Below are 15,664 nucleotides of genomic sequence, written 5' to 3' on the forward strand. Positions count from 1 at the left end.
AGACAATATGGATAAAACTCAAATCTGACACCATTTGAGTTTCAGAACTCAAATTTATTATGATTACAAGAATTATTATTAGCAAAACATAAGAGTTTCCATTTTATGCAACTTCTTGCAAATCCTTCAATTAAAATTGACTTGATATTTTTGCTGTTTCTTAGGCAAGAAAAGCCCCCAATATTTCTCAAATTCTGGACTTTTTTGATTCTCATCAAACATAGCAAAAATATAAGTTTCTATAGCTTTCCCAGGCCTTCTTGGAGTTCCCTTTTTAACATGTTGAATCAAATTGTTATTATGAGTTCTTGCATTTTCTACTGAAGTGGCTTCTCCTCCGGCTGTCGGCCATCCACTCTCTGCTACAACTATATCTAAAGAACTTCCACCTGATTTGTCTAATGCAGCATAAACCGCATCAACAATCGCATCAAAAAGATTCTGATAGTTACGCGGCGGGTCTGAGACAACCGTTGATGGAGCTGTGAAAAGAGCATAATCGAGACGAATATCACGAGTATTTCTAATGTAACTAAAGTAAGTATATACATTAACGAGTAATGGGGATCTGTTCTCTACGAGAAATTGGATGAGCGGATCAAGTATTGGACGATACTCTTGTTTGAAAGAGCCTTTAGAAGGAGGAAATGACTCGGAGAGTACTCCCGTATCAACAACCGAAGAAACTTTAATAGAATCTCCTAAACCTGTTGACACAAGCGCCTTACGTATATTTATCATAGCAGGTACTAGAAATTGAGCAAAGGAATCTGAATGTTTAACTTCATTTCCGACAGCAATGTAACGAAACTTGACATCCGGGTAGTTTCGGACATTATTTTGTACCCATGCGTTTGCCTCAGCTTGACTAGAAGCAATTTTTCGAAGGTCAACATTCGGAAGACCTAACATGAGTTCAATATTGGTGCCTCTCAAGGCTTGCAATGAATTTAGGCAATGAATTAGGTAATGACAATGCCTCCTTAACCTCAATTTTAGGCAATGAATTTCTTACATTTTTCTACTAATTAATAGCTAGGGGAATGGGCCCCCTTCCATTTTGACCTCTTCAAGCTTACAGTTTTTTCTTTCATAAACTGTAATTATACTTCTAAGACTAATTAATATTGATACAAATTCATTTTTTAATTTTACTTACTAGAAGCTTTTATAGTTTTAGAACCATCATTATATATATGTGTATGTTTTATGTGGAAAGTACAAAAGTAGGTAACTTCATACTTTTAATTTAGGGTTTGTAATTTTTTTTTTTTTAAATAAAGAAAGAGTCTATGTTTTATTCTATTACCAACTTAAAATCTAATTTTATGTGAAAACAATTCTTATTTCTAGCACTAGTGTCAAAGGCATCCCTTCTCTTAATTTTCCAAAATTTTGTTAATTTTCTACACAACCTTCCTATGAAATTTCAGTTTGTTCGCTCTGTATCTAAGAAATTTCATGGAATAGATTAATCCATTTTTTGTAGGGTACATTTAATTTGGAGAGAAGAATGAGTTAGAAATTTCATGTTAATTATTCAAATGTATTAATTCTAATATTTAAATAAAATATTGCAAACAGGTATGGATTCACAGTGGGGGCAGTGGAGCAACTTCCCTCTGTCGGTTTTCTTTACTCTTCTTATCATATAGTTTTTTTAAACTACATGCTTTTATATATATATATATATATATATATATATATATCAGGAATCAAATTTTTATGAACATATCCCAAGCTAACATTTCAACGACGGTGGAAACAGCATTCTTGCAATGCAGCGGTATTAAGCGGCTCACCGCACTCGTATGAGTTTTCCCAATACATTCACAATTAGTCTGAAAATATTAAATAAAAATCTAGCCAAACAATACAAACCGATCAAGAAAATTTCTCCTCCTTTTGAGATAAGAAAAAGAGATGCAAAACATTTCAAGAACTCACCTACGATCAAGAAAAAAAAAAAACAGTTACGCAAGTTAAAAAGTTCACTAAATTTTTACTTTTTATTTCACTAAATTATTAGTTTTATCCATAACTTCCACTCACCAAATACTCTGAATCATCCCAGATGGTGCCAAAACAAATATAGTCAAATATACAGCATCTCATGAGGTGTTTGCCAACTAAAAACAAGATCTAGTACAGCGCTTTCTCCACTATTTTTCGAAAAATCCAGAGCACTATAATTGATTTCCATTGGCATATCTAAGGAAAACTTTTCCACAAATATGCCAATTTATGGCTGCCCAATTCATTCTTGCATTTGAAAAGTCTTGGCTCCCACTGTTATTTTATAACAACTAGGCAATGCCAATACCTTCTTAACCTCTGTTCTAGGCAATAAATTTCTTACTTTTTTCTACTAATTAATAGCTACTAGGGCCGTAATGGCCTCCCTCCCATTTTGGACTCTTCAAGCTTACTGTTTTCCTTTTATAAATTGTATTTATACTTCTAACTAAGGCTAATTAATATTGATAAAATTAAAATGCATTTGAATATTTATTTATTAAAAGATTTTATAAATTTAGAAGCATGGTCATATATGTTTTAGTGGGAAGGGCAAAAGGTGTGTAACTTCAGACTTTTTAATTTTGTGTTTGTAAATTTTTTTTAAAAAAAGAAAAATAATCAGATACTACTGACTCATAAAAGTCAATAGAATTAGGTTATTTTGGTTGATCTTCTCACTGTAAAAAGTAGGAGGTCTCGAATTCGAGTCCTCTCTCAATTGCAAGAATTTTCATCAATTTGATGAACCAAGGGGAAGGCTACGCATTGTTACGTACTCTATCATATTATTTTGGTCCACTAAGTTAATACCAAGAGCAAAATATTTCTTAAAAAAATTGATAATGATACAAGTCCTAATATTTTAAAATTATGCTATAATATTTACATTTTGTAATAAGAGACATGCTATGTTTAGTGATACATTTTTATAATAAGATAGTTAATATGTAAAATATTTTCCTATTTTTGTACGTAATTCAAACTCATGACCTTTAAAAGTAAAAAACAAAAAAGAGAAATTTTAAAAAAAAGTGTTACATGATCACTCTTGAGTAGAGTTGTAAATGAATCGATTCGAGTCAATTATCATATTATTTGAGATTGATTAATTTGATAGTACGTGATTGTGATTCGAGCTCAAATCAAGTTTGAATTTAATATCAAATTCAATTTTTTTTTTGTTTAAATTTAATTATTGATTTTTTGAGCGACCCAAACTTATTCACAACTATTAAATTAAATAAAATTATAAATTTAATATTTTTTATTTAACAATAACATTTTATTTCCATGCTACAATAACAATTTTTTGATTGTTAAAACATATCTTCCTTATTAGATTTTTCATATTTTTTCTCATTCCATCAAATTTGGAATCCACCATCATAGATATATACGTGTATATATATTTATAATCTTTTTTTTGTTTAAATTGTTCTGCTGAGTAGGAAGTGAATTTGTTATTGATTTCTTAATTTCATGTTTGAATTTCTTTTAGTGAAAAATTTTATATTTACACGTACACATATTTGAAACATGTTTGTTAATTAGGTGGTATTCTAGCATTACCACATAGCTAAAGTGCATTTTGAATAAGTAATAATTTATAAATTGAATTAAATATATATATATATATATATATATATATATATATATATATATATATATATATTCGCGCTTTATCTCAATATAAGATCATGTTTTAATATTATAAAAATCTAAAAAAATATAGATGAAAATTATAAATAATACTTAATATTATAAAAAAGAGTATAAATAATGAGTAAAAAAACAGACAACGGCGATGTACAACTGAAATAACCTAAATTTTTATTTTCAAAGATTTTTCATTTAAATTTAATAAACTGACAGCATGGAAAATGTATTTAAATATTTAAATGCAAATTAATAATTTGTACAGTGATAAACCGAATCGAAAACCAATCGATAATCGACAAATCAAATAAAAACCAAGATTTGGGCTGAATCGAATCGGAATTGAACCGAATCAGCCCAAACCACTTCTAGAACTCTCCCCTCTCCCCTTATTTCCAGCGCTCACCTCACTCCCTCATTATTGCGCCTCCCGACCACCAATGCAGCACCACCGACGACACCACCGGCACGCGGCACCGCCACCTCCTCCTTCATTCTTCTTCTTTCTTTCTTTTCTTTCCTTTCTTTCCCTTTCTTCTTCTCTGTGACTGTGTCTGCGTCGCGCCCCAGCAGCTCCAGCAGAAAGCGAGCCACCATCACGAGCTCAGCCACGTTGCGCCACCTCGCCGCTGCTCCACGCTGCAGTAGCTCCGCCATCGCCGGCGCCTCTCTCCGTTCAAGCCAAGCAGGGACAGAAGGTTGCTCCTCCGATCTGTCCAGGTGAGTGTCGATCCAGCAAGTCTCCGGCCACCTGGAACGATCCGTCGAGCTCCATCGAGTCGCCAGCAGTTCCTTCGCTAGATCGCGCCACCGCTGCAACTCAGTCCCGTTTACGCGTTGGTCTCAGGTGGTCCAGCCACTCCGATCTGATTCCGGCCACCCATTTGCAGTCCCAGTGCGTGTAGCTTCAATCCGGCACGCGTAGTTTTCGTCACCGATCAAATAAACTCCGGCAGGAATATAATTGAGTATAAATTAATTTTTATTAATTCTAAGAAATTAATTAATTTTTAGTAATTTTAGTTAATTAATTTGATTTTAGTAATCTCGGATAGTTAATTTAATTTTAGCAATTCTGACTAGAAGTAATTTAAATTAGTATTGATCTATCAATTAAAAATTGCTTGATTAATTAAAATTGAATTCTAGTAATAAATAAATTATTAGGAAATTATGATTTATGGAATTAAAGAAAAATTTATAAATTAATGTTGATATGGAGAATATGGAGAATGGGAATAATTGACCGGATTGATTGACCGATGGATGGACCGTGAAAACCGGAAACATAATTGAATTGGCTGATTGTTAGATAGTTAAATTTTAGAGGAAGTGCTGATGAAATTTCGGTAGGATTTAGATTATTTTTAGAACTTTAATAGGTAGTACGACTAAATATTATTAATATTAGTATTCTTATTAGTATTATTATAAAATACTACTTAATCTTTTATTTAAAGGTGATAAATTAGAATAAATATAAAAATAAGAAAACCCAATATTAATTCAATAAGTGAATTAAATGACTGGTAACCACAACTAATAAATGAATGTGACATAATTTTCCGAATTAGAATTCTTATTTAGAATCTTCTTGTTTATTTTAGAGGATTATAAAAATTCCGAAATGTGAGGACAAAGGCTGGAAGCATGTGGCTAGAAAGGCAGTCCTTTTAAAGGACAAGAAAGAACTGTGAGTAGTGTTAGATAACTCGCATCATTCACCTATATTCATGCATTCACGGCTAAATGTTATCATGCATTATGGCCATATTGTGATGCACTATTTGTTGATATTAAATATTGCTTGATTACCTGTGATGTGATATTGCTGTGCCTTGTTTGTGTGGAATTGGGATGAAGTGGATCACCATGGGTTTGTGAGACTGTTTCTATTATACGGATCCTGATTCTGATTTCTGTTATATTCTGTTACTGCTATATGGATCCTGATTTTGATTTCTGTTAGCCGGGTAAATGGGAGATCGGCGCCCCCGTGTGCACCTGATAATTCTATTTATATGGAAACCGCAGAGTAGCCTCTTTGGGCGCACCTGATGATCTAGATTTGATCGCTGCCCGCAGGGTGGCCTCCTGTTATGTGCGCCTGATGATCTAGATTTGAGGGAGACGATCGGGATGCCGCCTGTCGGTATAAAAAAAAAAAAAGAGAAAGAAAAGAGAATGGAAAAATAATGAGAGGACCGGTCGTGTGAGGATTATACCGGTCAGCCAGAATGGGGGATTGGCTCCCTGGTGCACATGTGAGTGGATGGGCTATATAGTAGGACGGCTCATCGGGTTTCGGTGACCCCACTGACTAATTTCCACGTGATATGATTATATGAAGGTGATAATAATTGTGATTGCTATTGTATTGCCATTTGTGTGACACACTGCATGATCATGTAACTAAATGGGTGACCACATAAAAATATTTTAGCATTTGTGTGATTGTGTGGGGTGAGAGGGTTATCTAACCCTACTCATTGAGTTTGGCGTTCACCCCTGCCTACCTATTTTTTTTTCCAGGTAATAGAAAGAAGGGAAAGCCCTATGGAGTTGAAACACGTATTATAGAAGACTGTTAATGATAGAAATAACGATGTGAATGTAAAGGTAGAGTTCTGCAATTGTATTCCAGTTGGGTTGTAAATAAATAATAAAAGTCCATATTAAATATATGAACTGCATTTTGGATGCATATGTATAATAAGTTAATGGGTCTGAATCCATAATTATGAATAGAATGTGAGATTTAAAGAAGTTAGGTTTACTACTGGCTTTGGGGGCCTTAAGCCCATCCAGGTCTTAGTGCTGGTCCGGCCCATGGAAATGGGTCGTGACAACAACACACATTATAAAAGAACTAATATAATATAAATATAAATCAGTCAACAGAAAAGCTCAAAAAATATAGAGATATTTTGATTTAGTCAATTTATGTAGTTAATAATAATTCATATCAGCTAATAGCTAATAGAAATTCCAATCAACTGTTAATTCTATCTCTTATATAGAAATTCTAGAAGATCAAAAAATTCTAAAGATAATTATTTTTGTAATCCACACCATTTTTTTAAATATTTTTACTAATTATTTGAAGTTTGAGGACCTAAAACTAGTAGGAGGAGTTTGCCCCTGCAAAAAATATTCTTATAGGGAATAGATCAAAATGAGACGAAAACTAAAAAAAAAAAAATAATAATAATAATAATAATTGCAGAGAGAAAATAATTAATTAAATGTTCAAAATCGTAAAGGTTCCTTTGTAAGCTTTATAAGGACGGTGAAAATTATAGTTCTAATTTATTTAGTGAGAATTATTAATTATGAGATTTATATTGTGTATTTCACATTCTCAAGATATTTAAAAAGAAAAAGAAAAAATTACCTTTGGTCTATATGTTTTTTTTTTTTTTTCAGAAGTAAAATTCATTTGAAACCTTGCATCTCTATATAGATATAACCAGAAATCATACACTTATATAGCAAAAACAAAGGAAAAAAAAATATATATAACAACTAATACAAACATACAAACATTAAAAACTACAAACTATATGTTTATTCACTCATCATTCTTTTCTTCGCTCGAAATATTATATTTAGAATAACACTATTGATTACACAATAGAGATAAAGCTGAATTAAGAGCAATTTTCAAAGCTATAGAATTTTTTCTCGATCTTAGTTGAAACACTCATCATTAATTGTTGAATCTGATTCTAAATTTGTTGTGTGTTGGATTTTAAATAAAGAAAAAAGACTTAGGAGATGGAGATTAATGTTCAATAGATTTGATAGTATATGTGGTATTTTCGGTTTAATTCTTACATATATAGAGAGAACATAATTATTTTGCAGATTCATTAGCTAAAAGGAGAATTCAGACATATAAAGATTTTCTTGTTTGGTTATAATACTGGAAAGAACAATATGTAAATCATTTGGACTGCAATTTCACATAATTATTGGCTGCAAAGACGTTTTGCTGCAGGTTTGGAGTTAAGTCGACTTTATTTAGTTTTTCTATTCTCAAGAAATGTCTCTTATATAGTTTGGCTCTGCTATAAGTTCGATGTACCTGCATTTGGTTTTGTATTTTTTTTTTATTATGACAATTTACTAGTTGTGTTAAGGGTTTTGGATAGTTTTTGATGTTTTTCCAGTTTGATATATATGATATTTTGACCAGGTGTTTTTACTTAAATTATTCAGGTTAGGGTGAGTGTAAATGAGAGGTCTAACGTCTTGGGATAGTACTTGGATAAAACTCAAATGTGACATGTTTTGAGTTCTTAAGACTCATCATTCTTAGGGAAATTTCAATAATCAAGTTTATTATCATTATAATTATTATTATTAGTAAAACATTAAAGTTTCCATTATATGCAACTTCTTACAATTTCTTCAATTAAACTTGACTTGATATTTATGCTGTTTATTAGGCAAGAAAAGCCCCCAATATTTCTCATATTCTGGACTTTTTTTATTCTCATCAAACATGGCAAAAATATAAGTTTCTATAGCTTTTCCAGGCCTTCTTGGAGTCCCTCTTTTAACATGTCCAATCAAATTGTTATTATAAGTTCTTGCATTTTCTACTGAAGTGGCTACTCCTCCCCCTGTAGGCCATCCACTCTCTGCTACAACTATATCTAAAGAACTTCCACCTGATTTCTCTAATGCAGCATAAACCGCATCAATAATCGCATCAAAAAGGTTTTGATAGTTACGTGGCAGGTCTGAGACAACCGTTGATTTAGCTGTGAAAAGAGCATAATCAAGACGAATATCACGAGTATTTCCAGCGTAACTAAAGTAAGGATATACATTAACGAGTAATGGCGATCTGTTTGCTACCAGAAATTGGATAAGCGGATCAAGTATTGGACGATATTCTTGTTTGAAAGAACCTTTAGAAGGAGGATATGACTCGGAGAGTGCTCCGGTATCAATAGCGGAAGAAACTTTAATAGCACGTCCTAAACCTGCTAACACAAGCGCTTTACGTATATTAATCATAGCAGGTACTAGAAATTGGGCAAAGTAATCTGATGGATTAACTTCATTTCCAACAGCAATGTAACGAAACTTGACGTCAGGATAGTTTCGGACATTATTTTGTACCCATTTGTTTGCTTCAGCTTGACTAGAAGCAACGTTTTGAAGCTCAACATTTGGAAGACCTAACATGAGTTCAATATTGGAGCCTCTCAGGGCTTGCTGAATCGCTTGGTTTGGAGCGTAGATTCGCATTCGGCGAATGCGATTCTGGTTAAAGAGATAGACAACTTCCCTCGGGGGTGGTAGATTATTGCCAAGCATTCCATGGCAAACACCTATCTGAGCACCTGCATTATGATTAAGAAGCAAAAATACATATTTAATCCAGTATTACATACAACTTGCTCTGTTTTAATATAAGGGAAGCTCTCTCTTTGGTCAAGAGACATAAGAATGAATTTGCTGATTTTTTTGGCTAAAAATGGTGTCAATGTTGCGGTGGAATTTTTAGCTTGGCTGCGGTTATTTTTATTGTTGCTTGATTGTAGTTTTTTTGGGAATATTTTGCATTCTTTTTCTTAGCTCAAGACAACGAGAGGTTTTCTTGATCCTGCTGTATTGTTTTTATGGGTGTACTAGAGAAGCCTATTGACTTGAGATATATTCCTGAAAATGCTAAATTTTTCTTGGTATCTTTAATTCTAATAAATTTTTTTTGTTGCTGACAAAAAAAATTACATACAACTTGCTCTAATAATAATTATGGGGTTACCTGTTGTATCAAGGCTTGCAAGTAGAAGCCCAGAGAGTAGTATCATGGAGATTGTAGCAGGATTTTTGCTAACTGAACAAGACCTAGCCATCCTCAGAGCAATTTAGAATAAACTTATGAGGTTGCAAGTATATTGCCAGCTCCACTAATTATCTCCTTTATTTATAGAAAAATCAAAGAGCTCTATAGTTGTTTTTTTTTTAAAAGAAAAACTTTATTAAGAGAAAATCTGAAGAGATAACAAATAATCCTGTATAGAATAGAATCTCTGATTTTGAAACTATAATTAATTTCCAATGTCATTTGGCAGTTTAAAGTCACTCCCTGGAGACTATATGCAAAAAATTTTCCACAAATAGTACAATTAAGGGCTAGCCATTTCATTTGTACACATTATTTGAGATTATTTGAGCCGAGCCGATTATCACATTATTTGAGATTAATTTTTTTCATAGTACATGATTGAAGTTCAAACCGAGTTTGAGTTTAATATCAAACTTCAAATTTTATTCAAATTTAATATATTGCATTTTCGAAAAGCTCGACTTATTTACGAGCTGATTGAATCAATAAAACTTTAAATTTTAATATATTTTTTATTCTGAAAATAACATTTCATTTCGATTTTAGATATAGTTACCTTACATGTTAAATTGTTATTTTATAATTAATTAACTTGTATTTCATAATAAATTTTATAAAATATAAAAAATAAGTATTCTATAATATTAATAAATATCAATTATTTTCATTTTCAAATATTTATAAACTTTTGAGCGCAGTTTATAGATGATAAGCTTGTTTAAAAAAAGCAATTGAACTTTAATTATATTTAAGCTTAATCTGTTCTGATAACGAATGAATTTCGGTACAGCTCTTATTAAGTCGAACTTAAGTTAAACTCGATTAGCTTGAATTAGATTGTTTTACAATCCAACTCTTCAAATAAGGGTGCCTAAGATTCCTCTGGAATTTGAATCCATATAATGACATTTCTGGTTTCTGAAAACGTGCAAAGCAATTTGGTTGTTTTTTTTTTTTTTTTTCTTTTTCCTGTTGAAGCACTTAATTCCAAAAAAATACATTAAAATCCACACATATAACCAAAAAATACCAGAAAAAGTTAGGGGAACCTAAACATTATTATCTCATATCATGAAAGAGACGTAGGATCTGATCGGCAAAATTAACTGTTTTGGTAGTTGTTAGTTATTTTAATAGTATTTAATTGTTAGGTGTTTTAATAGTTTTTCATTAAACAATGCTAAAAGTCAAACGTTATATGAGTTAACTTTTTACAAAATGTTATCTTAACCTCTAAAAGCTAGTTAAAACGTTATGTTACCGAATACTATAAAAAATAGTATTTTGCATTTTGACTAATTAAAATGCTAAAAGCTACTGAAAAAGTTACTGTGAAACACTATAATGTCCTTGTCTTTTATTTCAGTCAATGTAACAGAATTCTGTCTAAAAAATATTTCTTGAATTTAAAATAACTTTAATTTATTCTTTTACGTACTATCATGAATTTCTACTTAATTTTAACCATTAAAAGAATTTCTAGTTAATTCCTAATATTAGGTATTTAAAATAGTTTTTATTATTTCACAATTAGAATTTCTACTTTATAATAAATATCTCTCCTTATTTTTGCATAAGTTATTTTGAGGATTAAAGTTTATTTTCAATAAATTATGAGAATTTTTATTTATATCAAGTTTAAAATTTTCAATAAATTTTAGAAAATCTATAGGATTTATTTTTATCAAATTGGTGGTGAAGGAGGAAGAATTTGGAATTAACTTAAAAGTGATAATATTTTTCATATAAGTCGGCCAATCAGTGATTGAGACTATATGCAAGTCGCTCGTATATGACAAATTCAAACTTTTTTTACCCATATGAATTTTAATTTTAGATTTTATTTAAAATAGATTCATATGAAATTTTTTTTAATTTCTGATGAATTTATTTAAAATTTAAAAAATTTGCAAAAATCAATTATACCAAAAAGTTTTAAGATAAATAAAGGAATAAAGGTGAATTTCACTATCAACTTATTTAGCTGGATTAAAAGCTTATCTTCCGGTCAGATGGTTGACATAATCATCTTCTTCCATTAAAAAGTTGACTTCTCAATTCCATAACAATTCCATCAAGAACCTCAGAGTTTTCAGCGAGATAATTCTCAGCTGCATTTTCTTCACTGAAAACCTCTCCTTCAATGACATAGGTGCTTCCTTCTTTCCTGACCACTCCATTTCCACAAGCCAACTCCAGGACCTCAGATTCAGAACAGAAGCCTCTGCCAAATTGTATCCCAAGATCCGCTTTTTTCATTGCAGGTCCCAATTTATTTTTTATCACTCGCACAGAAACCTTAAGGCCAGTCACCTAAAGAATAACATTATATAAAAGAGCAATAAGAACCATAATGACTCAAAAGGAGAACTTGATCGAAACGATGAGAAAAGACACAAATATACGGATTCTTTCAAGAGTTAAGGCCTTGTTTGGTATAAATCAATTTCACAATTTTTTTGATTTCACGTGGAATTTCATGTTTTTATGTTTAATAAGAAAAATGTCCATTTTACTCCCATGAATTCAATTTTATGGAATTCAACGCAACTAAATCAAACTACCCTTTGTAAATTACTCCTATACATACTTTCAAATTCCTTTGTACCAAACAAGAGGTTAAAATGACAGGCCCAAGTAGGGACAAACTGAATTAAGAGACAAACGTCAATCAATCAACAACGTAAACAAGAGAAAGGTCAATTAATCTACAGCATAAACAAGATTGAAGGAAAAAGTAGAAAGAAATGTGAGAATTCATGTTGAATCTTTGACCATAACAATCAATTACCCTTCTAGAAAACAGATAGAAGATTTCCAACCCAATTTTAAGTAAATCAAGAGAATCTCCATTGCTGAGGTGCATAAGCAAATAATGCATTTCATAGACCCTGATAGTTCAATCAAGCTCCACACTAACAGTAATATTAGAAGTTGTACCTCATCCTTGATCTTGAGCAATCCTGTTCTGGCCATTCTCAACCGTACAGCTGAATAGAATTTCAACGCATTTCCCCCACAAGTGGCCTCCTCTGTTCTTCCTGGTTTTAAAACCGACCTGACCTTTATTCAAAAGAGACCAAAATGGATAATGTGAGCTCCGCAACTCGTACAACATAATACATTAATAAGAACAAAATTTTTGTGAGAAATCAGGCCAGAACCTGATTAAGAAATACGATAAGAGTTTGAGACTGGCATAAAGACTGATTTAAGCAAAAAGTTTCCACAAATATGCCAATTTATTCTTGCATTTGAAAAGTCTTGGCTCCCACTGTTATTTTATAACAACTAGGCAATGCCAATACCTTCTTAACCTCTGTTCTAGGCAATAAATTTCTTACTTTTTTCTACTAATTAATAGCTACTAGGGCCGTAATGGCCTCCCTCCCATTTTGGACTCTTCAAGCTTACTGTTTTCCTTTTATAAATTGAATTTATACTTCTAACTAAGGCTAATTAATATTGATAAAATTAAAATGCATTTGAATATTTACTTATTAAAAGATTTTATAAATTTAGAAGCATGGTCATATATGTTTTAGTGGGAAGGGCAAAACGTGTGTAACTTCAGACTTTTTAATTTTGTGTTTGTAAATTTTTTTTTAAAAAAAGAAAAATAATCAGATACTGCTGACTCATAAAAGTCAATAGAATTAGGTTATTTTGGTTGATCTTCTCACTGTAAAAATTAGGAGGTCTCGAGTTCGAGTGTTCTCTCAATCGCAAGAATTTTTATCAATTTGATAAGCCAAGGGAAGGCTACGCATTGTTACGTAGTCTATCATATTATTTTGGTCCACTAAGTCAATACCAAGAGCAAATATATCTTAAAAAAATTGATAATGATACAAGTCATAATATTTTAGAATTATGCCATAATATTTACATTTTGTAATAAGAGACATGCTATGTTTAGTGATACATTTTTATAATAAGATAGTTAATACGTACAATATTTTCCTATTTTTGTGCGTAATTCAAACTTATGACCTTTAAAATTAAAAAACAAAAAAGAGAAATTCTAAAAAAAAGTGTTATATGATCACTCTTGAGTAGAGTTGTAAATGAATTGATTCGAGTCAATTGTCATATTATTTGAGATTGATTAATTTGATAGTATGTGATTCGAGCTCAAATCAATTTTGAATTTAATATCAAATTCAATTTTTTTTATTTAAATTTAATTATTGATTTTTTGAGCGACCCAAACTTATTCACAATTATTAAATTGGTTAAAATTATAAATTTAATATTTTTTATTTAACAATTAATAACATTTTATTTCCATACTACAATAACAATTTTTTCATTGTTAAAACATATCTTCCTTATTAGATTTTTCATATTTTTTTTTTCTCATTCCATCAAATTTGGAATCCACCATCCTAGATATATACGCGTATATATAATTATAATCTTTTTTGATTAAATTGTTCTGCTGGGTAGGAAGTGAATTTGTTATTGATTACTTAATAGCATGTTTGAATTTCTTTCAGTGAAAAATTTTATATTTACCCGTACACATATTGAAATGCGTTTGTTAATTAGGTCGTATTCTGGCATTATGCATAGCTAAAGTGCATTTTGAATAAGTAATAATTTATAAATTGAATTAAAATATATATATATTAACGTTTATCTCAATATAAGATCATGTTTTAATATTACAAAAATCTAAAAAATGTAGATGAAAGTTATAAATAATACTTAATATTATAAAAAAGAGTGCAGATAATGAGTAAAAAAACTGGCAATGGCAATGTACAACGCACATCATAAAAGAACTAATATAATATAAATATAAATCAGTCACCAGAAAAGCTCAAACAATATAAAGATCTTTTAATTTAGTTAATTCATGCAGTAACAGTAATTCATACCAGCTAATAGCTAATAGAAATTCCATCAATTGTTAATTCCATCTCCTACGTAGAAATCCTAGAAGATCAAAAAATTCTAAAGATAATTATTTTTGTAATCCACACCATTTTTTAAAAATATTTTTACTAATTATTTGAAGTTTGAGGACCTAAAATTAGTAGGAGTTTGCCCCTGCAAAAAGATATTCTTATAGGGAATAGATCAAAATGAGACGAAAACTATTTCCTTTAACATAAAACATTTACTAAAGACTTTCCTTTTCTTTTCTTTCTTTAAGTCTAAAAATCTGCAAAAATCAAAGAGGTGGAGATGGATTCTTGGAAGGCTAAAGTTTAAGCAACGCCCTGCTCTGCTTCCTCCATCACCGCAGAGGAGTATAGATGAAGCAACAGAAAAGCAGAGAAAGTTTGCACTGACTGTAGCTCTTGCGACGAAGGCTGCGGCTGAGGCTACCGTCGCAGCTGCTCATGCAGCCGCTGAGGTTGTCCGGCTGACCGGTTCTTCTCAATCCTCTCATTGTTGTTGGAGCAAACTAAGAAATAACAGAGGAAAAAAAGAATATTGCAGTGTACCTTTTTTTTTATTGACTGCAAATGTGCTTAAATACAACAAAAGGATAACAGAAATTCCTATATTTCAGCTCAACCATGGAACATGCTTCCATGTTTAACAACTCAACTAGAAAAATGGAAATAATGACTGAAATGCAGTAGAACAAGTCAAAACATAACAGAAAAAGAAAAAATGCAGCAACTAAATTGGAAGTGCAGCAGCTAAGTCAACTTCTTAACACTCCTCCTTGGCTTTGATGCTGCAAACTCCAAGTTTTTCCCTTAGAAAATCAAATTTGCTTCTTTCCAAAGATTTGGTAAAGATGTCTGCAACATTGTCATCAGTTTTGCAATATTTCAGAACAACAGAACCTTCTTTCTGCACGTCTCTAAGGAAAAACAATTTGATATTAAATTGTTTCATTTTTCCATGAAAAACGGGATTGTTTGAGATAGCTATTGCTGCTTGGTTATCCACAAACACATCTGTGCCTTCATTTTGCTTCAGGTTCAGATCAAATAACACCTTTCTAAGCCATAAAGCTTGATTTGCAGCAGCTGTAGCTGCAATAAACTCTGCCTCCGCAGTTGATTGTGCAACAACTTCTTGTTTTTTACAACACCAAGAGAACATTCCTGACCCCAGATTAAAACAATAACCTGAAGTACTCTTCATATCATCAGAACC

The 15,664-nt window shown here is 31.2% G+C and overlaps 3 protein-coding genes and 1 long non-coding RNA gene across 4 annotated transcripts; 1 reads left to right on the forward strand and 3 right to left on the reverse strand.

Moving 5' to 3' along the window:
* Positions 1–28: 28 nt before the first annotated feature.
* On the reverse strand, positions 29–938 carry LOC149498036 (glucan endo-1,3-beta-glucosidase, basic isoform-like). Its single transcript, XM_089718180.1, has one exon. The coding sequence runs from the start codon at positions 910–912 to the stop codon at positions 127–129; it is 786 nt and encodes a 261-aa protein (XP_089574306.1). The 5' UTR covers positions 913–938; the 3' UTR covers positions 29–126.
* Positions 939–4,076: 3,138 nt separating this feature from the next.
* On the forward strand, positions 4,077–6,357 carry LOC149498037 (uncharacterized). The gene is made up of 3 exons (XR_016319442.1): positions 4,077–4,643; positions 5,283–5,368; positions 6,208–6,357. It is a non-coding gene; the product is annotated as an uncharacterized LOC149498037 (long non-coding RNA).
* Positions 6,358–7,843: 1,486 nt separating this feature from the next.
* On the reverse strand, positions 7,844–9,568 carry LOC105645280 (glucan endo-1,3-beta-glucosidase, basic isoform). The gene is made up of 2 exons (XM_089718151.1): positions 9,458–9,568; positions 7,844–9,032 (listed from the first exon to the last, which is right to left on the reverse strand). Exons 1-2 carry the CDS (start codon positions 9,546–9,548, stop codon positions 8,089–8,091), a joined length of 1,035 nt encoding a protein of 344 aa, XP_089574277.1. The 5' UTR covers positions 9,549–9,568; the 3' UTR covers positions 7,844–8,088.
* Positions 9,569–11,532: 1,964 nt separating this feature from the next.
* On the reverse strand, positions 11,533–12,668 carry LOC149498038 (DNA repair protein recA homolog 2, mitochondrial-like). The gene is made up of 2 exons (XM_089718453.1): positions 12,482–12,668; positions 11,533–11,854 (listed from the first exon to the last, which is right to left on the reverse strand). Exons 1-2 carry the CDS (start codon positions 12,515–12,517, stop codon positions 11,567–11,569), a joined length of 324 nt encoding a protein of 107 aa, XP_089574579.1. The 5' UTR covers positions 12,518–12,668; the 3' UTR covers positions 11,533–11,566.
* Between the last annotated feature and the right edge of the window lie 2,996 nt (positions 12,669–15,664).

Source organism: Jatropha curcas, chromosome 2 (assembly GCF_041381405.1).
Source record: "Jatropha curcas cultivar XTBG-Jc1 chromosome 2, XTBG_Jcur_1.0, whole genome shotgun sequence".
Taxonomy (NCBI): domain Eukaryota; kingdom Viridiplantae; phylum Streptophyta; class Magnoliopsida; order Malpighiales; family Euphorbiaceae; genus Jatropha; species Jatropha curcas.

Coding starts and splice junctions, on each gene's coding strand:
- LOC149498036 (XM_089718180.1), bottom strand. CDS start 912: ATGTTAGGTCTTCCGAATGTTGACCTTCGAAAAATTGCTTCTAGTCAA.
- LOC105645280 (XM_089718151.1), bottom strand. CDS start 9,548: ATGGCTAGGTCTTGTTCAGTTAGCAAAAATCCTGCTACAATCTCCATG. Junction 9,033..9,457: donor TGCAAGCCTTGATACAACAG/GTAACCCCATAA, acceptor ATCATAATGCAG/GTGCTCAGATAGGTGTTTGC.
- LOC149498038 (XM_089718453.1), bottom strand. CDS start 12,517: ATGGCCAGAACAGGATTGCTCAAGATCAAGGATGAG. Junction 11,855..12,481: donor TGCTCAAGATCAAGGATGAG/GTACAACTTCTA, acceptor GTTATTCTTTAG/GTGACTGGCCTTAAGGTTTC.